The sequence below is a fragment of the Musca vetustissima genome, unplaced genomic scaffold (genome assembly GCF_032173495.1).
Source record: "Musca vetustissima isolate MV318-11 ecotype Yass unplaced genomic scaffold, APGP_CSIRO_Mvet_v1 utg59629, whole genome shotgun sequence".
Lineage (NCBI taxonomy): Eukaryota > Metazoa > Arthropoda > Insecta > Diptera > Muscidae > Musca > Musca vetustissima.
Genome location: NW_026873904.1, coordinates 56,239 through 81,276, shown reverse-complemented (window position 1 = coordinate 81,276; position 25,038 = coordinate 56,239). Strand labels below are relative to the sequence as shown.

General features: G+C 39.2%; 1 protein-coding gene across 1 annotated transcript in view; it reads right to left on the bottom strand.

Moving 5' to 3' along the window:
• The window catches only part of LOC133328979 (protein still life, isoforms C/SIF type 2-like), a gene marked incomplete at its 3' end in the record, with an annotated part of 133,459 nt that overhangs the window by 70,116 nt on the left and 38,305 nt on the right, over positions 1-25,038 (bottom strand). Inside the window, exons 4-6 of the mRNA XM_061537486.1 lie at positions 11,426-14,737; positions 6,062-6,207; positions 5,627-5,906 (exon numbers count right to left, since the gene is read on the bottom strand). Of these exons, the coding sequence (XP_061393470.1) occupies positions 5,627-5,906; positions 6,062-6,207; positions 11,426-14,737 (3,738 nt within the window). The remainder of the gene's footprint in view (positions 1-5,626; positions 5,907-6,061; positions 6,208-11,425; positions 14,738-25,038) is intronic.

Sequence of the window (25,038 nt, the reverse complement as noted above, 5' to 3'; positions counted from 1 at the left end):
TTTACGCAATTCAAAAGCAACTTCTCTCATTCATTTAAAACACACCGAGCGACATGTTGTAATACAAGAAAACGAAATCCTGACATATGAAGAAGAGGGTTTTATGCTGCACTTAAATGTGGTAAGGTGTGGTTTTAATTTTTTTTTCAGTCTATGCTTTTCATTGGTGATTTTTTCGTTGGATTTGAATTTCAGGTTACAGCTGGATTTCAGGTAAAGTAATAGCTGCCATTGTCTGGTATGGAGGGATATATTATTACCTCTACTCACATGGCTGCTGTTGATGGCCTCAGCTAACTCTATGGCTATCTGACTGACAGACTGAAACACAATTGTTTATTTTTGGTTTGTTGGCGGGATTGTTTTTTCGGAGTGTTGCATAGGCATTATACAATGAAACCTTTTCCTCCTTCATAGAATGGTTCGAGTGTCATTTGTGGAGGTTCAGTTTTGCTGTTTTTTTTGGGGTATTTACATTATTACTTTGGTAATCCACACCTGTTGTGAATGCTGTAGAAGTACAACGTTGATGACAATGCGGCTGATGCGTTGGATAATTAAACGTTTTTGGTATAAGGATTTGTGGCTATGAGAGAGAGAAATGTGTGAAGAATGTTCAGCACAAAAAGGAAATATTGCAAATTAAACCCCAGATAAACTGGTATGTGGTTATATGATAGCTGTCATCTTTGTTCAAATGACATGGATTAGAGAGCTTATGTAAACAATTTGTGAGAATATGAAACTGGGAATTTATTCTGCGAAATCCTTTGAACAAGGACAGACATCAGCGAGGCCTTGTCAAATTGGTCGAAATAAAATAGGTTGCTCAATATCGATTAGTTCTGCTAAATATTTGTACGACCGTTGGGCGCCATTTCAAATTTATACGATTGATTCACACTCGTTGACAAAATTTCCATCACCCTTATGGTCCTTAAAGTGACCTTTAAAATCACTCGGACCATGTTAATCCATACAATAGTTCTCCGGAGAAACGTTACGCAAATCGAAAATATGCTAAAATGTTAGTTCGGTCCAACGTAAAATCTATTCTAGTTTTAAAAAGTGTCCCAAGTCGAAACGGTGCAAATCGGAACGACGCATGTTGAGACTCTGGTGTACAATTAAATATTCTGGGCAGATATTCATTGGCTGTCATTACTTCTTGTGATTAATTCTAATCGAGATTGAATATTGACTTCATAACTCTGATGGCTGCATCTACTCTCAAAAATCATAGATTCCCACATAGATAAATTTCCTTTCGTTGGGCGCCATTACTACTGGAACATATTCTTCGATTTAGACGCCGTTTATTGTCTGGTCAACATTGAACGCAATTATGATTAAATGTTCATAGGCAAAAATCCATCGAATATAAATTAATACGCTTGACCAATACCCGTTGGGCGCCGTTTCAGAATAAATAATCTTGGAAGCTCAGGACAGTATAGTTCTTATAAAGTCTTTAATGCTTTATTTCCATGATGTTGCAGGTCTTGTTTGCTACTTTTTTTCTGGGCATCTTTTGAAATCCTGCTTTAAATAACTCCAAATGCCTAAAATTAAACGGTCCTTTCCATTTCGTGTATCGCAGATTCCACATTTTTCGACGATAATCATAGTAAAAATTTTAAAATTCTGAAAAAAAAACTCAAAGAGCTCTAAGCTATTTCTTGGGCGCCTTTCTGTTAAAAAAGGGGAAAACCCGTTCCACCTAGAGATCCCTATTTAATATCAGGTGTTTAGTAAATATCATTTAGTGCTAGTAGGTTGAATGGTAGATCTACCTAGTGATCCCCAAGGGAACTCAAAGTGCACAACTTTAGCATGGATAAGAATGAGAACCATTGAGAACCCGTTGGGCGCCATTTTTATAAATTTCTTATATCTCCGTTTCAGAATAAATAAATTTGGAAGCTCAGGACAGTATAGTTCTTATAAAATTTTTGATGATTTATTTCCGTGATGTTGCAGGTCTTGTTTGCGACTTTTTTTCTGAGCATCGTTTGAAATCCTGCTTGAAAATACTCCAATTATCTGAAATTAAGTGGTTCCCTTACATTTAGGGTATCGCAGATTCCACATTTTTCGACGATGATCATAGTCAAATTTTTAAAATTCTGAAAAAAACTCATATAGCTTTATGCTATTAGTTGGGCGCCATTCTGTGAAAAAAGGGGTGAAACCCGTTCAACCTAGAGATCCCTATTTAATATCAGGTGTTTAGTAAATATCAATTATTGCTAGTTGGTTGAATGGTAGATCTACCTAGTGATCCCAAAGGGAACTCAAAGTACACAACTTTAGCATGAATAGGATTGAGAACCCGTTGGGCGCCATTTTAATAAATTTCTTATAGCTCCTTTTCAGAATAAAAAAATCTTAGAAGCTTAGGACAGTATAGTTGTTATAACATTTTTGATGCTTTATTTCCATGATGTTGCAGGTCTTGTTTGCAACTTTTTTCTGAGCATCGTTTGAAATTCTGCTTCAAATAACTCTAAATCTCTAAAATTAAACGGTCCCTTCCATTTAGGGTATCGCAGATTCCACATTTTTCAACGATGATCATGATACAATTTTTAAAATTCTGAAAAAAACCTCAAATAGATTTAAGCTATTCGTTGGGCGCCATTCTGTGAAAAAAACGAGAAAACCCGTTCTACCTAGAGATCCCTATTTAATATCAGGTGTTTAGTAAATATCATATATTGTTAGTTGGTTGAATTGTAGATCTACCTAGTGAAACCTAAGGGAACTCAAAGTGCACAACTTTAGCATGAATAACATTGAGAACCATTGAGAACCCGTTGGGCGCTATTTTAATAAATTTCTTATGGCTCCTTTTCAGAATAAAAAAATCTTGGAAGCTCAAGACAGTATAGTTCTTATAAAATGTTTGATGCTTTATTTCCGTGATGTTGCAGGTCTTTTTTGCGACTTTTTTCTGAGCATCGTTTAAAATCCTGCTTTGAATAACTCCAAATCTCTAAAATTAAACGGTCCCTTCCATTTAGGGTAACGCAGATTCCACATTTGATGATCGTTCCACGAAAATAATCATAGTAAAATTTTTAAAATTCTGAAAAAACCTGAAATAGCTTTTAGCTATTCGTTGGGCGCCATTCTGTGAAAAAATGTGGAAAACCCGTTCAACCTAGAGATCCCTATTTAATATCAGGTGTTTAGTAAATATCTTTTGTTGCTAGTAGGTTGAATGATAGATCTACTTAGTGATCCCTAAGGAACTCAAAGTGTACAACATTAGCATGGATAAGATTGAGAACCCGTTGGGCGCCATTTTAATAAATTTCTTGTATCTCCGTTTTAGAATAAAAAATCTTGGAAGCTCAGGACAGTATAGTTCTTATAAAGTTTTTGATGCTTTATTTCCATGAAGTTGCAGGTGTTTAGTAAATATCTTTTGTTGCTAGTAGGTTGAATGATAGATCTACTTAGTGATCCCTAAGGAACTCAAAGTGTACAACATTAGCATGGATAAGATTGAGAACCCGTTGGGCGCCATTTTAATAAATTTCTTGTAGCTCCGTTTTAGAATAAAAAATCTTGGAAGCTCAGGACAGTATAGCTCAGGTCTTGTTTGCGACTTTTTTCTGAGCATCGTTTGAAATCCTGCTTGAAAATACTCCAATTATCTGAAATTAAGTGGTTCCCTTCCATTTAGGGTATCGCAGATTCCAAATTTTCCGACGTTGATCATAGTAAAATTTTTAAAATTCTGAAAGAAGCTCAAATAGCTTTAAGCTATTCGTTGGGCGCCATTCTGTGAAAAAAGGGGAAAACCCGTTCAATCTAGAGATCCCTATTTAATATCAGGTGTTTAGTAAATATCATTTAGTGCTAGTAGGTTGAATGGTAGATCTACCTAGTGAGCGCTAAGGAACTCAAAGTGCACAACTTTAGCATGGATAGGATTGAGAACCCGTTGGGCGCCATTTTAATAAATTTCTTATAGCTCCTTTTCAGAATAAAAAAATCTTGGAAGCTTAGGACAGTATAGTTCTTATAAAATTTTTGATGCTTTATTTCCATGATGTTGCAGGTCTTGTTTGCGACTTTTTTCTGAGCATCGTTTGAAATCCTGCTTCAAATAATTAAACGGTCCCTTCCATTTAGGGTATTGCAGATTCCACATTTTTCGACGATGATCATAGTAAAATGTTTAAAATTCAGAAAAAAAACCTTAAATAGCTGTAAGCTATTCGTTGGGCACCATTCTGTGAAAAAAGGGGAAAACCCGTTCAACCTAGAGATCCCTATTTAATATCAGGTATTTAGTAAATATCATTTGTTGCTAGTAGGTTGAATGGTAGATCTACCTAGTGATCCATAAGGGAACTCAAGGTGCACAACTTTAGCATGGATAAGATTGAGAATCATTCTGTAGATCCGTTTCGCTTAACTCAGTGCCTTAATTGGCACTACGGCTGACCTCGAAGTCTACTTCTTTATATAAGTAGCTTTGTGAGTAGCTGGCCTCAGGAGATACTACTACCAAGAAGTTGATCTCAGAGGCAACTAGGGAAAAAACCTCAAATAGCTTTAAGCTATTCGTTGGGCGCCATTCTGTGAAAAAAGGGGGAAAACTCGTTCAACCATTTGTTGCTAGTAGGTTGAATCTACCTAGTGATCCCTAAGGAACTCAAAGTGTACAACTTTAGCATGGATAATATTGAGAACCATTCTCTAGATCCATTTTGCTAAACTCAGATGTCAATACTAGCCTTAATTGACATTACGGCTGACCTCGAAGTCTACTTCTATATATAAGTTGCTTTGTGAAGACATTATTGTAGAGTAGCTGAGCTCAGAAGATACTACTACCAAGAAGTTGATCTCAGAGGCAACTAATGTAAAGTAGCTGGCCTAAGAATCATCTGTTCTAGATTAGCTGAGCTCAGGGAAAAGTACAGTGGGATAAGATGAAACAAAGATAGGTTCCTATATGATCTTTTAGTTGGAGTTGCCCTCACATGTCACTACTGAGAATAGCTTGTCCCAGGGACCATTAGCAGCCATTGACACTACACGAGATTGAAGCACACATCGGGTCATGGTGTTGCCTAGTTCCTTAATATCACATATGTTTCAGGAAGAGTTATGTCAAATGAACTATTCTGCAAAAGGAACGATCGGTGCTAGGTCTGGTGTTGTCGTTCATTTAGTTCCTGTTGCTCCAGTCGTTCCTTTTCACTTTATTTTACCTAGTCCCTTATGACACAAACGTTCATCTAGATCTTTCAGTTCATCGACCGAATTTATATACCTCTACCAAAGAACGATTGAACTAAAAGAAACTATGCAACCAAGATAATGAACTAGTTTCTTTTGTCGATCAAACCTCTACACACACGAAATTGCCCAACTCTAATCTCAGATTCGATATTCTTTTCGGAGGATATTTTATGCTTTTAAACATAATTCCCATTTAAACATATTCACACATTCATTGCCATTCACATTCAAACACACACACTCAGCTGCTTTACATGGGCTTGGTATTCCATTCACCTACTCAATCTCCTCTCACCAACATCTGCCGCTCCTGCGTTACATTTTCAATGCAAGACAAAAAAAGAATTAATTTTAATGAGCTTACCTGGCATGGAGCCTGAAACAGATACGCATCGCCAAATGCTGTGCTCAAACAGAAGATATAATCACGTTTGGGATGTTCGGGTATTGGCTGCATTATTGCACCATCGACGATAATCAAATGTTTGGGAGCCGCCTCGACGCTGCGACCCTCACGCGAGTCACACGGATAGAAGAGCAGTGTGGTGCCCTTAAGACACACCCAATAACCCTTCCAACCACGTTTACGGGCTAATTCGATTTGATGTTTCTTTCGCAATAACCATTTCTTTACCGACAGGAAACTGAAATGAAACGAAACAGAAACAAAATGCAAAAAAAGAGAATGAAATAAACGGAAATAAATTTGTGTGTGGGAGGGGTAGAGATAAATCGTCCTCAAATCAATGAGATTTAAGGTGCTTAAATAGCGAAACTATGGAAGTTGTATTTTTCTTACCCAGCTTTGCGTACAGCTCCTGTACAATTAAATGAAGATGCCGCCGTTCCAGTTGCTTTTGCTTTGTATGGTGACGCCATGACACTTTCGCCATCATCTTCATCCGATACGGCTGTAGTTAAACTCATGCGGTCATCGTCGGAAATCTAAACAAAGGGAAGAGAAAAGAGAAAGAAAAGGAAAGGAAGAGAAACGGAAAAGAGCATTAGCATTAACAGTACCAATTCCAATATAAGCGAATTTATTTTTCTTCTTCGTCCGCTTTTTCTGATGGACATCCTGTTGCAAACTCAATCTTGTTATATCCTGCAGCACTATATGCCGAGAGGATAGTTTTTATTTTTCAACAATGATTTGTATCACCTGTAGGTGGTTAATAAGAATACATTTTTAGGGTTTAATAAAAAATCGCTTATTTATAGTTTTGATTGGGTGGTCGCCAACTAGACGACCGACTAGCATCATCGTTCGGAGCCTTGGACACTCTATTAAGTGTTTGTATTAAGAGGGAAATATATTGGATCTTAGAGGTCAGTTTTAGAACAACCCACTGAAAAAAGTAGATGGTTTCGAGAACACTGCTACAAACTAAATGGAGCACAAAGACTACTATGGAATAGCAGATTTCAGAGGTCACTACTATAGAAAATGTATCCTCGCAGTCCACTACTTTATACTGGCTGGGCTTATAGGCTATAACAATACAAACTAACTGGCATACAACTATAGATTCGGCGTCTTCAGAGTACTATACTGTTATAAACAAGCTGTGCGTCATAGGCTAAAGCAATAGACCTTCTGGCGTATGACCTCCGAAGCTATTACTAGTTCCTTATAGAGATTAGCTCACTTCTGGGGTCCATAGTAGTGATTGTTAGCCTCGGAGAGCACTTTTATATACTAGGTTCATAACCTTCGACAATAGAGGTATTGGTCCACTGAGGCCTCCGCTTTATATTATCTGGTCTCATACCCTACAAATATGTATTCGCTGCCCTTTGGTATTGTTTTTGTAGATAGCAGGATACCGAAGCCTCTACTAGCTGCCAGTGGAAGCCCCACTTGAGTTTACTACATGAAGCTCGTTGGCTTCGAGGCCCACAGCAATAATATAGTGGAGCATATATGCTACACCTATAGAGATTAGATGACATCCGAACTCAATACTCCAGATTTGCCATCTTCGGAGATTATCAGATACCATTACTGTTCTCCGAGATCACACTTAAAGAATATCAGGAAACATAGTCTACAACTATTAACTGGGTGACCTTCGAAGCCAGTATTATATACTATAGAGATTAGCTGGCTTCCGAACCCACTACTTCAGATTCGTAGTTTTCAGAAATTATCTGACCTAAGTGCTCATATCTGCCCCCAGAAATTGCAGACTACAACTATAAAATAGGTGATATCTGAAGTCACTAATAGCTGAACATCGAGGCCGTTACTCAATTCGAATTTCACTACTATAAATTAGTTGATCTCGGAGCTCACAACAATAGCATAGTCGGGCTTATATGCAACAATACCCAATTGGGAATCGAATCCACAAGAATTGTCACCTTCATAGACCTCAGTTAATGAGAGACACATTTATGTGCTGATCTCAGTGACCACTATTATAGGCTTGCAGCTGGCTTTCGATGCCACAAGCTGACTTCTAAGCACAAAGCAGTGTGCTGGTTGACCTCAGATGGCCTCTGACCTCTATTTACTGGTTGGACTCATTGGCTACTACTATAGTGTAGATAGCCTCATTGGGCACAACTATACGCTATCCACTTAAGACTTCGGAGTCTTCGAATATATCGAATATATGCCACGAAATCTACTTCCAAATCGGGTATAGTCGAACTAGTCGAAACTAGGAGCTTACAAAAAACTGCGCAATTATTAAAAGACCAGAAGTTAATGTTCTGTTCATCCTGCAATAAACGTGTCTATCGAAACCAATATATGGGTATTATCAGGATTCGCCATATACCCATCTATTATATAGCTTAGCAAACATTAAAGACCAGCACTAGAAGATACATAGAAGCTACTACTGGGGACTAAAGGATCTCAGAGACCACAATGATAGAACCTTTGACGTAAAAGTTCATTGGTGTATAATGGGTGACCTCCGATGTATCTCTATAGCCGAACAAGTCGAAACCAGGAGTTTAAAAAAACTGTGCGGTTATTAAAAGACCAGAAGTTAAAGCTCCAGTAAACGTGTCTATCAAATCCATTATCAGGATATTGCCTGGTTCCTATAATGTTCGGTATCTAAGTCCAGAGTCTTCACCATAGACCCATAGTCCATTCTATAGATTAGCTAAATTTAAAGACCAGTGCTACAGTTAATTTGGCCATAGATGTTACTACTGTAGACTAATGGATCTCAGAGACCACAATGATAGAACCATTGACGTAAAAGTTCATTGCTGTGACCTTCGATGTCTCTACTATATAATTGAGATTTAGAAATATACACTATATTGCTTAGCTGGTCGTAAGAAACCACAACGTGAGTACCAAGCATAAGTAGGTACTACAATTGATCCCAAGCTGAGTCAGCCGGGGAGAGAGTTCACTTATCATGTCATATACCCGTAGAGGAATTCTTCCATAGGTAGATTAATTCGCTAATTTAGGAAGACCATTTGGCCTTATATATGACGAACATTTGGTCTTATATAAGACAGCAATTCGGACGTCTGTAGGTAGACTATAAAAAGTTTTTTTTGTATGCTATAGAAAAAGTATTTGTTTTTTTTAGGAAGTGCATTTGGTCTTCTATAAGAAGGATCCATTGGTAGACCAGTCGGACGGCCGGTTGGTCTTCCATAGGTAGTCTATATAGAGAAGACTCTTTGATCTTCTATAGGAAGACCCTTAGCTCTTCTATAGGAAGATCCTTAGCTCTTCTATAGGAAGACTCTTAGCTCTTTTATAGGAAAACCCTTAGCTCTTCTGTACAAAGACTCTTAGATCTTTTATAGGAAGACCCTTAGCTATTCTGGCCGGTTGGTCTTCCATAGGTAGTCTGTATAGAGAAGACTCTTTGATCTTCTATAGGAAGACTCTTAGCTTTTCTATAGGAGAACCCTTAACTCTTCTATACAAAGACCCTTAGTTCTTCTATTGGAAGACCCTTAGCTCTTCTATAGGAAGACCCTTAGCTCTTCTATAGGAAGACCCTTAGATCTTCTATAGAAAACCCATTTTTTACAGCAGGTTTTAAGCCAGGAGACTATGTCCATATCTGGAGTGGTATGATGTAGAACGCCTTCTATACGCCGGATATTAGACTTCCTCACTTGTTTCCCTTATTGTTATTGTATTTATTGAAGTTCTCCCCATTGAGAACCACCATCATGATGAGGAAAAACTACAACAACAACATGATTTTCTTCTTTGTTTTCTATGTGGTGTGGCGATTTTATGGAAAATATTGGCGGTGTATGCGGATGAATTGGGTTGCTGGCTGGCTTTAGTTGCCGACAGAATTCCTTTGGCATCTGTTGAGGACTCAATCAAGCAGAAGTAATGAAAACTCAACACAACTGACTGACTCACTGGCGAACAAGGCAAAAGAAAAAAAATGGAGTTCAGTTCAACTTAATCTCATTATGAAGCCAGAAATAAACATTGCACCAGGCAGTTGGGTACAAACTGCATTCCCAAACTCGGTTGGAGGTATGGATGGTTGGCTGGCTGGCAGACAGGCTGCTTGGTTGTTGCTGAGTGACTGACTGCCTTACTGGTTGGTTGGATGGTTAGTTAGTTGTTCGGCTGCAGAACAGTAGTTGTATTGAAATGAAAGTGCTTCCGCTTTTTGTTTTGCACTTGTTTTGTTGCCCTGGCCCAGCATCAGGGTTTAGTTCTGCTGATGGTGCCGCTGATGTGGTGGTATTGGTGGATTCTTCGATTCAATCCGGATGTATTTTGTGAAGGTACTTTTCGAAATAACCACAAGCGAACGAACTAGCAGCTATGCAGCAACGAACCAACCATCCAACCAAATGGAACATTTTAAGGATACTTCTTTGGAGATACTTAGTACTCTTGCCATACATATCTATTTGTTACACCCCAGGTCCCCATCTCCATGCCCGATCATGGGATCTACACACACACAGACACACACACCGACAACCATTTATACAAATATAATAAAAAGCATTTTTATGTTTCGCCCAGCTTAAAGTTTATTCTGATGGCTGGTTGGTTGCATTGAGTCGACTTCATGGCATGAAGTGGATTCGAAATGAATTGCTCGCTGAGAGTAAATAGAAAACTACAAAACACAACAACGGCAACAACAAATACGAAGTATAAAATGTGTGTGTGTGTGTGTGTGAGTGGGGCTGGAGGAAACGAACGAAAGAAAAGTCAATGAGCATTTTATCTGTTCCGCCATCAAGCATTTGATGCTGGGACAAGTGATTTCGTTGCGCCATTTGTTGTTGTGGTCGTCGAAGTTCTGGTTGTTGTTGTTGCTGTAATAAATAGCATCACTTCACGTGTTGTTGTATCAGTGTTATGGCTTTACATCTCTGGGTCAGTACTTTTTTGTTGTTGTCATTGAATGGCTTCCCATCAATAACTTCAATGGCTGCATTTTTCTTTTTCAAAAATTTATTTCAAATTGGCATTTGTGTCAGGATTCCAGGATGAGTTATCTTGCCAGATTTTTAAGACTAATTGCGAAGAAGGTAATATTATTGTGGGGATTTCGTTACAACAATTTCCCTTTAAGACGGTAGTAATGCCCCTGATCCGAAAACCAGGAATATCTAATAATCTACATATATTGCATAAAATACCAAATAGTCTTCGAATCTCTTGGTCACAATGAGTGATGTCTCTATTGGTCCAACTCTGAGGACAGCTGGTATATGGCGTATATAGCTCATATAGTAGCAGATGCGGATAATTGCTGGGCATTAATTTTATCCTCTGAAGCCAGATATGCGGTAGCAATGGCCTCTTAAGCTAAGTTCTCTCGTTAGATTGATTCTGTACGGTACTTGTAAAATAATATCCATCTGGGACAGCAAGTACATGGTAGTGGCATTGATATCTAGTCAATCACTATGACATCCATCGGTCTTTAATAGTAACCTCTAAGGCTAATCTGATAAGTAGTAGGTAAGTAGTGAACAGATTTTTTATATGCGGAATCTATTTAAAACTCTTAGCTAAGGTCCAATCGAAGCATACACAAAATTATACGAATCAAAAAATCCGGGTGAATTTATTCCCGAAATTGAACAATAAATACCAATATGAATATATGCGAACATGTAGAGCACCATGTCACTTTATACCATTTTCCCGCCCTCTGAAAAACACCCCTTTCCAAAATCTTACCTTTCGCAAAAACAATTCATTACATTGTTTTGCCGTACTACGCCAATGCCGATGACGAAATCGCGAATTACCCAAATGCAATGTCCCATGCAATTCGGCCGCTTCGTTAACGACACGTTTTATCACCTGATATCGAACAACATCGTACCGGTGCAATGGCTTCAACGCCATCGTACCGTGTTCAGGTTCCGACTCGGCACCCGAACGCAATTGATCTTCATCGTCGTCGTCGTGCCATGCACTCAGCACACCTTCGACGAAATTATACAATAGTTCACCATTAGTCTGGCTGGGTTGCGAACCGGACGGTTTTTGCTGTTCGTATTTGATAAGTTTACGATTTTGGCAGACTTCGCGTAATAGATTTTCGCCGAAATGTACGGTTTTGTGGCGACGCCGACGCTCGTCGAGCGATACGGCCGAGGCGGATTTGATTAGTTTGCCATTGCTGCCACTGATGATGGCATGGCCGTTTTGGTGTTTTCTCTTGGCTACAACGGGTTGGGTATAGAGCAAGGCACAGGACTCGCCGCGTTGCAGGGTATTCGGCTGGGAGCTGCTGCGTGGCCCGGCTAAGGCAATTGCCGACGACGGCTGGACAGCGCCGATGCAGCTGGTGGCGGCCATCGCCGTTGTCATCTGCTCGTCCAACTGGGCGATTTGCATCGTGGCCGCAGTCGCCGCCAAATCCGTATCGTACAGTGAGGCAGGTGGCTGTGTGAGGGTTGTGCGCAGCCGATTGAAGTCGGCGGCGCAGCGAGGCAGTGAGTTACATTTAGGAGCATTCAAGCACTTCCGGTTGCGACAACTCAGGGGAGCACAGTATCGACAGTCATGGCAAATGACAAATTTGCGCTTCGGCTGGCTTTGAGCGGGCGGCACTTTTTGTGATGCGGACGACGATGGCTGTGCTGTGGACAGCGTTGGTGGGCCGCCAGCCGTAGCAGCACCATCATCGGATGGAGGTACTGTGTGCATTTGCGCTTTCGTCAACTGTTGATTGCGCAGAAGATTTAGCGTCGAAGACGTGGTCGATGGTTGTTTTCGTTGGCCGAGCGGCTGGCATTCCAAGTAGCGGCAATTCGGATCGGTGCAAATGGGCAGCAGGGGGCACAGTGGATCTGTACAGGGTGAGGGCGAGCGTGGTGCCCGCTCCGCCGACGAGGATTTACGTTTTAGGAGGCCATTGTGGGAGGCCGACATATCAGATATGGTGGCCGACCGTTGAGTTTGGTGGCGTCGGGAGCGTTCACGTTTTGATTCTCGCGATTTGCTCATTTTGGGTGGCAGCTGGGGTGGTATCAGCTCATCCTTGGGTATATACTGATAGCGTTCTTTGTGCGGCTTGGCATATAGCCGCTCTACATTGCTGGGGGTGGCCGGCGTGGGTGTGGAAACGGTGACGACTTCACTAGCCGAGTGGCGGAGGCGACGTTCTTTAATTCGTTGTTCCTGATAGCGTCGATCACTACATATTTGTTGCTGTTGCTGCTGCTGCGTGTGACTGATGGTTTGTGTGGGCGGGACTGATGATTTCTGTGGCAATTCTATGAAACTTTGATGTGATGCTCTTCTATCTACAGGGGTTTTACCTAGGGACTGCAGTCGACTAAGGGGGTAGGCAATCCAGTCGGGTATACTCTCCTCGCTGCGTTCACTGTAGCCCAGCGAGTGACGTTTACGACTGGCATGTTGGCTGCTAACATCATCCTCGTGGGAATGAGATCGAGGGGTGTCACCACTGCCATTGCGTCGGTGATGTGATCTTCTAGGTTTTGGTGTGGCAACGGCGGCGGCAGCAGCAACGGGAGCGGAAGACTCATCGCGAGACGTCAAGGCTTTCGTAGATTTGGTTAGCCATTCGACCAAATCCGATTTCAGCAGAGATATTTCTCCAGGACCGGAACTTTGCCGTGACAAGGGTTTCTTAAGCAATTCCGCAAGCTCTTCTTTCAAAGCCTTGGCATAGGAAGATGTACTGGGTCGACTGTCCGCCTGCTGGGGGGTTTGTTGGCGTTCAATAGCCCCTGAACGTTTGCGCGGCAGATGTTCCAGCAACCATTCGGGTATTTCGTCTTTCATCACAGTTATTTCACTCGGGCCGGATGAGGTGCGTGCGGGTATTCGTTGTCGCTCCAGCCATTCGATGGTCTCGTCACGCACGGTACCACTCTCCGCTGACCGCGAGGAGTGCCGTTGTTGGGCCTTGCGATCAAACCATTCCAAATCATCGGGTGAAGGTTTTATTGTTGCCTCCTTGGAGACGGGGACCTCTTCGGCACTTTTCTGACGCCTTGGTGGTAATTGGGGCTTCTGCTCTTCGGAGGAAACGACATTAGCTGCGGCAGCTGTTGCGGCGGAAACGTTGGCATGTCGATGATGGACATGCTTGTGGCTGTGTGTGTGGATATGGCTGGCTTCTCCACTACCCTTTTTGGGTGGTAAAGCTGGTGGTATACGCTTTTGAGGATCTCGGGATTTAATAAGCTTCTGTTCTATGGTATCCTCATTGCTGCGGGCCCTTACCCTTCGGGTTATTTCAAAGATGTCACCGTTGATTTGATGATAGAATTTTTCTACTTCAACACCCTTGTCGAATTCCTCCTTGACCTGTTGGACATTGAATTTGCCACGTGAAGGTGGCCGAGGTGGTGGGGCGGCGGCAGCAGCAGCAGCGGATTTGGATTCTTTGCTGGGTTTTTCCGACTTCTCAGTGTCGAGCATGTCATTATCCGAATCGGCGGCCAAGGAGAGGGCATCCTTGCCACCCTCCCCCACCACACCGCCAATGGTACGGGCCGTGGAGTACAGCTTTTGCTGGACTCCATCATCCTGTTGTTGCTGCTGCTGCAGTAAACGATCCAGTGAACCATGATGGGTTTTTATGGTTGGACCCAGGGTGGCCTCACCGAACGGTTGCAGCCGGCACTGGGCATTGCAGATACAGACCGGTCGCTTTTTGCTGCTGCCAAAACGAAAGAGGCTACTGGCCAGCTGGGAGACACCATCGCCTAAGACACTACCACCGCCACCACCACCGCTGCCAGCGGTTACATCCCTTCCCGAAGCCGTTGTTGCCGAAGTCAAACGTCCGGCCTGTGAAACTGGCGTTATGTCGACTATCACGCAACAGCAATGCAACGAGAAGGATTTCTTGTCGTAGCCACTGCCGCTAACAGAGTTGTTGTTGTCGCTCTTGTCGCTACTGTGTGAGGCTGCCAGAATGAGCGGATTACTGGGCTGGTAATCGCGCGATTTCTCTTGCGCTTCCGATTGCTGGGAATGCGACGGCGGCTGATGTTGATGCTGCTGCTAGGCGGCCAATTTGTCGTCAATGACACGGACACGTTTCTGGCAGGCCTTCTCGTCCAGTGCTTAAAGTTTGAGATCCCCCAGAGAGGATTGTGCGTGGGCAGAGGCTGATAAAGAGGAGGAGGAGGAGACGGTGGCGGGCAAAGATGGATAAGCTGTGTGACTGTAAGATTTGTCGTGCAAGTGGGGAAACCACCGGAAACGCTATGGAGAAATGGAAATTTGGGATATCTGCTGCTGCTGCTAAATTCTTCTACAGATGCTGGAGTATCAGCATACAACATTCCCACATTTAACTAACGACGACGATGATGACTGGATCTGATGCAACTGGAATAAACCGCAAATAATGAATGCCGTGTTGTGTGTGCCCTGTGGCCTTTGCACTCGCTCTATTTCCGTTTTGTAGCCGCAGCAACACCTCGGTGTTTTTGTTTTTGGAAAAGAGGCTTTGTTTTTTACTTTGGGTTTTTACACTTTTTTCTCGTTTATTTTCCGAAATTTTTGTTATCACCACATTCGGGTTTTTGTCACTGATTTGGCACTTTTTGTGATTTGATACATTTTGTCTAATTTTGCACAGCTTAAACTTCGATTTTGTGGTTTATATTACGATTTATGTTTTTTTTTTTCAAATTCTTCTTTTTCGTGTCAGCTTATTCTCTATCTATAAGTATTAAACGTATCGATATTGTTAGGTGAGTGTGTGTTTGTGTATTGAAATATGACCAAACGTTGGAAAAGCGATTGCATTTTTTTAAAGCTATCACAATACAATGTGTTTTGTTTGTTGTTGTTGTAGTTGTATTTTGAAGTGTGAAGGATACGTTTGTGTTACAAATGTCCCCCCAAAAAACATACAGCAAACACACCGATAACGAGATGTGTTAGAAATAAGCACAGACACAAATTATGTCCGTGAACATTTTTCAAGCACCAAAACAAGGTGTAGATTATAATATATATATATATATATATATATATATTTTAAGACCCAAACCAAGATATTTTTCAAAATATTTTTTAAAGACCATATCCGGAAGTATTTTTTAATGTTTTTAAGTACCATATGAGGACGTAGATTTTTTTAAATATGTTTTCAAGGACCATATAAGGATGTAAATTTTTTTTAAATATGTTTTCAAGGACCTAGGATATTTACGAGGCGTGGATGTTTTACAAATACAAGGTTGCTAATTGTACAAAAATACATGGATATCTTAAAAACATTCTTTCGGGTGAATATTTAAAGAAGGGCATTTTTATACCCTATACAACTATGTTGTCAGGGTATTATACCTTTATGCAGCCCCAAAAGTTTGTAACGCCGCGAAATTTTGATCCTAGACCCACCTTTAAGTACCGATCGTCATATCTTGACTAGCTGAGTCGATCTAGACATGTGTGTCCATCCGTCCGTCCGTCTGTCCATTATAATTTGTAAACACGATACAGGCCACAGTTATGGACCAATCTTCACGAAATTTTGCATGTAGGAAGGGTTCAGTCCAATGAAGGCCCCTATTGTTTATAATAAAGATCGTTTAATATTTAGGGGATGAAATGGACCAAATACTTAATTTTTGTCGGTTTTTGTGGTTGCTCTAGACGCCGCAATTATTGCCCGAACATCGTGAAATTTTACATGCAGAAGGGGATCGGGCCAGAGAATAAGCATGTCTGTTTTGATAAAGATCGGTCAATATTTAGCGGGTCAAATGGACCCTGTCTTTTGTGTGAAAAATGACAAAATTTTTATTCTATAGAGTATAGATTTACCCCTGAAGGACATAGACCCGATAAGTTGATAATATATCCAAAAGGAGTGGTTGACCTTTAAATTGATACCAAGTATATTGTCGTATGTACTCGGATGTGGGAGTAACACTTAAATATTTACAGGTGGTTAGGTATTCAGATATTATTTAGTAACCCATTATCAGATATTATTTAATAACCCATTACCCATAGAGTTGATCGCTTTGAAATTTTTCATGAGGATCCAGGTATGGTCAAGGACAATGCCAATAATTTTCAGTGATAATCAGAAAATAATTTTGGGCTGAAGTGGACCGAAAATTTAATTGTTTGTGTAATTTCGAGTCGAACTATAGGCCACAATTGATAGCCGAACTTCACAACACAAAGGGTGATCGGAATCTGGACAAGTAATTAGAAGGGCTCTTATGAATATTAGTAATATTTGTTGACCTCTAGTCGGTCAAGAGGGTGCAAATATCACGAAATATTACCCAAGCTCAGAACATAGAACTACAGAAAGTTAGACTTTCGTGGAAGTTGTGTAGGGTATCGTATGGTCGGCCCCGTCCGACTATACTGCTCCGCTCACCGTTTTTTTGTGTTTTTTTTTTCGAGCCGATGCCAATAATAGGCCGAAAATCACAACACAACCCACGGCGAACGGAATCTGTACGGAATATGAATAGTAATATTCGGAAAATATGTCAGATGCTGTTGACCTCTAATCGGTCAAGAGAGTGCAAATGTCACGAAATATTGCCCAGGCTCGAAATAAACATCCGCGGAAAGTTAGAACTCCGTCGTAGTTGTGTAAGGTATCGTATGGTCGGCCCCGTCCGACTATACTGTTCCGCTCACTGGTTTAAAAATATTTTTTCAAGGACGTGGAATTTTTATAAATATTTTTTCAAGGACTATCAACAAGCGTGAATATTAAAAAAAAAATAAGGACCATCAAAAGGCGTAGATCTAAGCCTTCTGATGATCTACGTGGGCGTAAATCACCAGAAAGTATAGATTTTTTTCTCAAGGACTAAAGAACAATATTTGTTTTGAATGATAAATGTTTCTCTAATCGGGCAAGAGAGTGCAAATGTCACGAAATATTGCCCGGGCTCGAAATAAACATCCGCGGAAAGTTAGAACTCCGTCGTAGTTGTGTAGGGTATCGTATGGTCGGCCCCGTCCGACTATATTGCTCCGCTAACTGGCTTAAAAATATTTTTTCAAGAACCTGGAATTTTTATAAATATTTTTTCAAGGACTATCAAAAGGTGTGGATATTTAAAAAAACAGTTAAGGACCATCAAAAGGCGTAGATCTAAGCCTTCTGATGATCTACGTAGGCGTAAATCTCCAGAAGGTATAGATTTTTTTCTCAAGGACTAAAGAACAAAATTTGTTTTGAATGATGAATGTTTCTTTGTCTTCTTAAACACATTTTTGCAATGTTATGTTCACTGGGCATCATTAGATACATACACACATAACCACATATGTATACATACATATGTACATATATATTCAACGAATGTTGTTTATATTTTTGTTTGTAGATGATTTCGAAACGCACAATTTTATAGTTGCATCACATCAACAACAACAACGACAACAACTACAGCCGCAGTAGCAAACATCAACGATAACTTGAAACACATTGCACAGCTGAAGGACATATGGAAGGATGGCATGGAATTGCAACTCAGGGCAGAGCAGCGCTGCGCTGTTCATTGCATGGCATACATGTCGTCTGTTATGAAAACTTGTCCTCGCTATGTTTATAGGCATTTTTATAGCGTATAGCGTTTTTTGGCGCAAGGACATCGACAGCCATATCCAGCTGCTGTTGTTTTTTTTTTTCGTTTCAAAGGCATACATACATTCAAAGGCATACATACACACACACAGACACACATACCCTCAGTCATGTATTAGCGAGTATGGTAAACAACAATAAGGCCCAATTTTTGTTTGTGATGACGAGGAACACGAAACACAACAACAAATCGAAAGAGGGAGAGTAAAATAAATTGTTGTAACAAACAATTGTTTGTTTTGTCATTGTTTTTTTTTTATTTTTGGGTTTGGTTTTGAAAACAGTTAACACAAATGTTTGTAATATATATACACCAAATATATATATATATATATATATTTATATGTATATATATATATATATATATATATATATATATATATCAATTTCTGGCAACATGTTTTGCCAAGAAGTTTATGAACTTCAAAGTTTCGTTTTTTGGCAAATGCAAACCAAAAATACAAAACATATTCTTGTAACAAAAATAAACTAGGACAATGCGATCTAGTTTTTTATTTTTCTTGCTTTTGAAATTTGTTTTATATAATTTTCCATACATAAAAATCCATTTAGTTTTTGTAATTGGATTAGAGTTCTTTTGGCGGCGAAATTTCCTAACAATTTGTTTGTAATCCTTGTTCAAAGTTAAATTACAAAGTGGAAAATTAATTGTAATTTATTTAGTACCGCAAGGATAAATGCAGGGATTTTTTGTAATGTGATTTATTCCGGGATTAACAAAAATGTGATTTTAAATATGTTTTTTAAGAAGTGTAACAAACTTTTAAAAATATTTTTCAATGCAAAGATTAGTGTGGACTTTTTTTTTAACAAATTTTCAAGGATTTTCATATCCTATGGAGATACGTGGATTTTTTAAAAACATTCTTTCTGGTGGCTATTTAAAGAAGGACATTTTTTTAAAAATATTTTTTTCAAGGACTATCAAAAGGCGTGGATATTTTAAAAAATATATTTTCAAAGACCATTAAATGGCGTGGATTTGTATACCCTTCACAACACTGTGGTACAGGGTATTATGTCTTTGGGCATATGCTTGTAAGAGGCAAAAGGAATCGAGATAGACCCGTGGTTCCTTTTGAGAATATGCATAGAATCACTTTCTGAGTCGATTTATGCATGTCCGTCCGCCTGTTAATGTTAAATTGTAATCAAAGTACAGGTCGCATTTATAATCCGATTTGGATGAAATTTGGCACAGCTCATTTACTTGGCCCAAGGACGAACCCTATTGATATTGGGAAAAATCGATTCAGATTTAGATATAGCTCCCATATATATTTTCGTCCGATTTAAAGTAAATGGTGCACCAAAGTCCCTATATATCTTTCGATTTGCACGAAATACGGCATAGCGTAATGAATTAGGTCTAGAATGATGTGTGGTGCTAAGTTTCGTGAAAATCGGTTCAGATTTAGATATAGCTCCCAAATAGAGTTTCGTCCGATTCTTGGTTAATGGTGCACCAAAGCCCCTGAAAATTATTTGATTTGCACGAATTTTTACATAGTGTATTGAATTAGGTCTAGAATGGCGTGTGCTCAGTTTCGTGAAAATCGATTCAGATTTAGATAGAGCTCCCATATATAGTTTCGCCCGATTTTAGGTAAATGGTGCACCAAAGTCCCTGCAAACCTTCCCACTGTACGCAAACGACTCTAAACTTGCCCAAATGAAATGAAGTTAGCATAGATTCCAGAAAGACATAAAAATCACATATTTAAGTTCGTTCAAGTTCATGTCAAAATTCCTTAAAAAAGGTGACGTCTTTTCGGATATATTTGTAGAATATACCCAAAGTGGTGAAAGGGTACCCTATAGTCGGCCCAGTCAAACCTCACTGGTTTAAACATATTTATGTTACGGACCATTAAAAGGCGTGGATTTTTGAAACATATTTTTTTCAATGACCATTAAAAGGCGTGGATTTTTTTAAACACATTTTTTCTAATGTGAGGATTTAAAAAAAATATTATTTTTCAATAATATCTTTTCTCAGCGTTTTTATACCCTACACAACCATGTAGACAGGCTTTGTGTAGCTTTGTGCAGCCCAAGAGTTTGTAACGCCGCAAAATATTGGTCCTATACCCTCCATTAAGTACACTGATCGTAATATTTCGACTAGCTGAGTCGATCTAGACATTTGTGTCCGTCCGTCCGCCCATTAAAATTTGTAAACACGATACAGGCCACAGTTATGGACCAATCTGCACGCGACTTTTTATAAGGAAAAGGAGATCAGGCCAAAGAATAAGAATGTATGTTTTGATAAAAATTGGTCAATATTTAGCGGGTCAAATGGACCCTGACTTTTGTGTGATTTTTTTTTAGAAATATATTTTCAGACTGCTGTCATTTCTAAGCCACTCGTCCGAAAGCTGTTAAATTGTTTTCCAGTTACAGCTCACTATGTTGTTTAGAAGCGTACACAAGCACTTTGATAAGAATTTTCCAGAAAAAAGTTAGTCGTGATGGAACAGAAAGAAAATAGACTGAAAAGAGCTAAAGAGCATGACCGAAAGTGGCGAACTGCCGAATTTGGTTTTCTTCGATGAGAAAACATTCGTTGTCCAGCAGTTTTTAAACAAACAAAATGATCGTTTTTACTTGCCAAAGAGGTCAGCTGAAAATGTGAACCTTCGGTTGGCCACTAAAACTCAAGCGTCGGCCATGGTGATGATGTAGGCCGCCATAACAGCCGATGGTAGCACTTCGCTCGTATTAATCGAATATCATCACAATAAATGCTGAATATTATCATGAAAATATTCTGCAGGGTGTATTAAAGCCTTGGGCATGCAAACATTTGGCCGCAGACCTTGGACATTCCAAAAGGATCATCCTTAGTGCGATGGTGGACGCAAGAATGGTTACAAAATGAGGTTCCTCGCTTCATTTCCAGCGCACAATGGCCACCAACATGTCCTGATACAAATCCGTTGGACTATTGTGTCTGGAGTATTTTGGAAAGCAAGGTTGGCACTTAAAAATACCAAAGTGTCGATCACCTCAAGCAAGCGCTTCGCCGGGAATGGGTCAAAATACCGCAGAGCTACAATTGGGCAGCGTGTGATGGTTTCATTGGCCGTTTGAAGGCCATAATTCGCGCCAAAGATTACCAATTCGACATTTTGGCTTTCATTCAATAAAATTTAAAAAAAAGTGCAAAAATTATGGCGCTTGACTTTGTTGCAGTTTTATTTATCTCACCCTGTAGTTTTGATTTTTTTTCGTAGATCCTGGATTTTTCGATAAAGGCCCCGCCCTATTTTCAATATTTAAATATATTTTAAGAGCTATTTTAGACTGGATTTTTTTTTTTTTGAAGACCCATTTCAGCCATATTTTCGGTACAATTAAGATTTTTGCAGCATTTTACCAATGACGTGGTTGTTATTTGCCATTCTGGATTCTTGAAGAGTGAAAATCATCTCGGGATACATTTTCAATATAGACTCATTTTCTCACCGACGTTGCTTGAAGATTGACTTGAGGACATTTTTACTTGTTTAATATTTTTTTTAAAATTTTATCAAGGATCTTCACAAAATATTGAGTTGTACACGTTTTTTGTAATCTTTCACTCTCAGATGAGTGAAAGGAAAAAATCGTTTTGGAAGAATCGCAGGGGCTGCAGTTTAGAAAGAAACTCAAGGTCTCTGGATTAAAAAAACACTTTTTTTCTGAGTCGATATGGACATGTGTGTCCGTCCGTCCGTCTGTCCATTATAATTTGTAAACATGATACACACATGGCCACAGTTAATGACCAATCTTCACGAAATTTTGCATGTAGAACCGGTTCTGGCCAATGAAGACCCCTATTGTTTTTGGTAAAGATCGGTTAATATCTAGGGGATGAAATGGACCAAAAACGTTATTTTGGTCTGATTTTCTGTCGTGAATTTTTACATGGAGAAGGAGATCGGGCCAAAGAATAAGCATGCCTGTTTTGATAAATATCGGTTAATATTTAGCGGGTCAAATGGACCCTGACCTTTGTGTGAAAAAATACAAAATGTGTATTCTATGGCGAATATATTTACTCCTGAAGGACCAAGACCGGAGAAGTTGATAGTATATCCAATAGGAGTGGTTGACCTTTAAATTGATACCAATTATATTTTCGTGTGTACTCGGATGTGGGAGTTAAATTTAAATATTTATATGTGCTTACGTATTCACATATTATTTAGTAATCCATTAACATTAGAGGGCAGAAATATAGCGTTGATCGCTTTAAAAATTTCCAAGAGGTTCCAGTTATGGTCAAGAACAAGGGCAATAATTTTCGATGATTATCTCATAAAAAATTTGGAATGAAGTGAACCGAAAACTTAATTTTTTGTATTTTTTCGAGTTGATCTATAGGTTACAAGCCGATCATTACAACAAAGCCCACGGTGAAGGGAATCTGGACAAGTAATTAGAGGATGTGTATTGAATATTGGGAATATTCGGAAGATGTGCTGTAGATCTCAAATAGGTCAAGAGGGTCCAAATATCACGAAACATTACCCAGGCTCGAAATAAACATCCGCAGAAGGGTATGGTCGGCCCCGTCCGACTATACTGCTCCGCTCACTGGTTTTATATTTGCCAACAACTACCACTCACATTGTAATTTGAAAAAAAAAATGTTTTCAAGGATTAATAAAAAAAAATTAATTCAAGAATTCCCTGATGTTGTCTCTCAATTGATCAGAATCTATTTTCTTGTCGAAAAATACAATTTCTATACACCCATCCACATTTCATGGGCGGATGGATGTGACTTATTCATTCACTAATTTTGTCACGCACTAACGCCCATGCACATAATGCACTGAAATTAAATTGCAATTAATATCTTTTGCCGCTGAGAATAATATACATAGAAAATTGTTATGGATTCCATTCTTCCTTTCTTCCATTCGTTCTTAACAAACAATGCCACCAAAAATTGAGGCTTTTGTGTTAATCCTTTCTTTGTCTAGGATTTCTAAAGGGAGTGGTGTGAATTTTTGTATACCGCACCATCGCCATCGTGTGTTTGTTGTTCGTTATTGAGATACGTGGCCACCATTGTTAGTGAGACAGATAAAGTTTGAGTGAGTGAGTGTGTGTGTGTTTATGAAAATCGTTGTCGCTGTTGTTGCGGTTGTGTGTATGTGTTTGCAAAGTGCATTTTAAGCAAATGAGAACCTTAAAAGATGGGGGTGTTGGAGGAGGAAAAGGGGCATCATTCGTATGAGCTATGTGTTGCAAAGGACTCAATGATGTTTTGTTGTTGTTGTTATTATCCTTTGGTTATGCTGTTATTTTTTATTTTTCCGCTTGCCTCAAAAGTGTTAATATAATATGGCCTTGGTGGATTTTGTTGTTGTTGTTGCTGTTTTTATTTTTCTCGTGTTTTGTAAACCGTGCAACTGTTTTATGTGTTGGGTGGTTGCTTGTTGATGACCTTCGGACGATGAGAAAAAAAATGGGTGTGTCACATGTTCACAATATTTTGCCAGCAGGTGCTGTTGTTGTTCTTGCTGCTGCTGCTGTTTTCGAAACACAAGTGGTGTGTAGTAGTAGTAGAGAAAGCAAGGTTTTAAATGCCTTGAGGAAATGTGAGGTAAAAATCCCTTCCCATACCACCCCTTACAAAAATATGCAACTTTACAAAATTTAAGCAAAACATAATATTAATTATTATTATTTTTCATAAAAAAACATCCTAAACTTTCTTAGCGAAAAAAAATAACAACAAGAATCAGAAAAACAACAACCACCACAAACTATGGCCACTTCGTATCAACTGCCGACTGAACCTGACACTTTACTGTGATGTGTTTTTTTTTTCAAATTTTGCACAACAAACTATGACGTTTATAATATCCTTGTGTGTGAGTGACGTTGTTATAAAAGTTGACGTTAAAAATTTGCTGCTTTTGGCGTTAGCATTAATTGTTGTTGTTGCTGTTATTTCTGCTGTTGCTGTTATTTCTGCTATAGTGGATGCTGTCAATGTTTTTGGCTTTGGGCTGGCTTGCTGGCTGACGGGCTGTCGTGATTTTATTACCAGCTGCTAATATAGTTTTCAGAATTTTTGCAAACTAAAACGCCCAGCTCTTACATTGCCAGCTATAATTCCCCACATTCCCCCTCTCTCTCTGTCACACTTATACACAGATTTTATGACAACAACTCATTTTAATCTCATCGAAAAGTTCACCGTTGGGTTACACACAATTTTTAAAAAGTTTTTTGTTTTTGTAGTTGTAGTAGATTTTGACTACCTGTAAATATTTTACATTAGTATGAGAACGCGTTTTTTGCGTATGCTGAGAGAAAATGAGAATTTCATCTCCATAACCACATTTATCCTCTGAGGAAATGTTAAAGCCAATGTTGTTATTTTAATAAAAAACAGTAATTCAAATTTCGTGATTTTTTTGAATTTTTGAATTTTCCAAGCATATTGAAATTAATTTAGGAAAATATAAAATACGCAATTTTTTCCTTACCATTATAAAATGGATTGAAATTTTTGTTTTTATAACTTAACCAAAATTTTCAAGAATTTCATTGGGCTGGTAAATGAATACCGATGCATGTTAAGGTTTGTAACTTTACACATATATAATTGAAGATTTAAAAGAGAAGAAACAGAATTTGCAAAATTTGGTTGTAGTTGTTGTTTGTGGTTTTTTGGTGATTAAAGAAAAGTTCT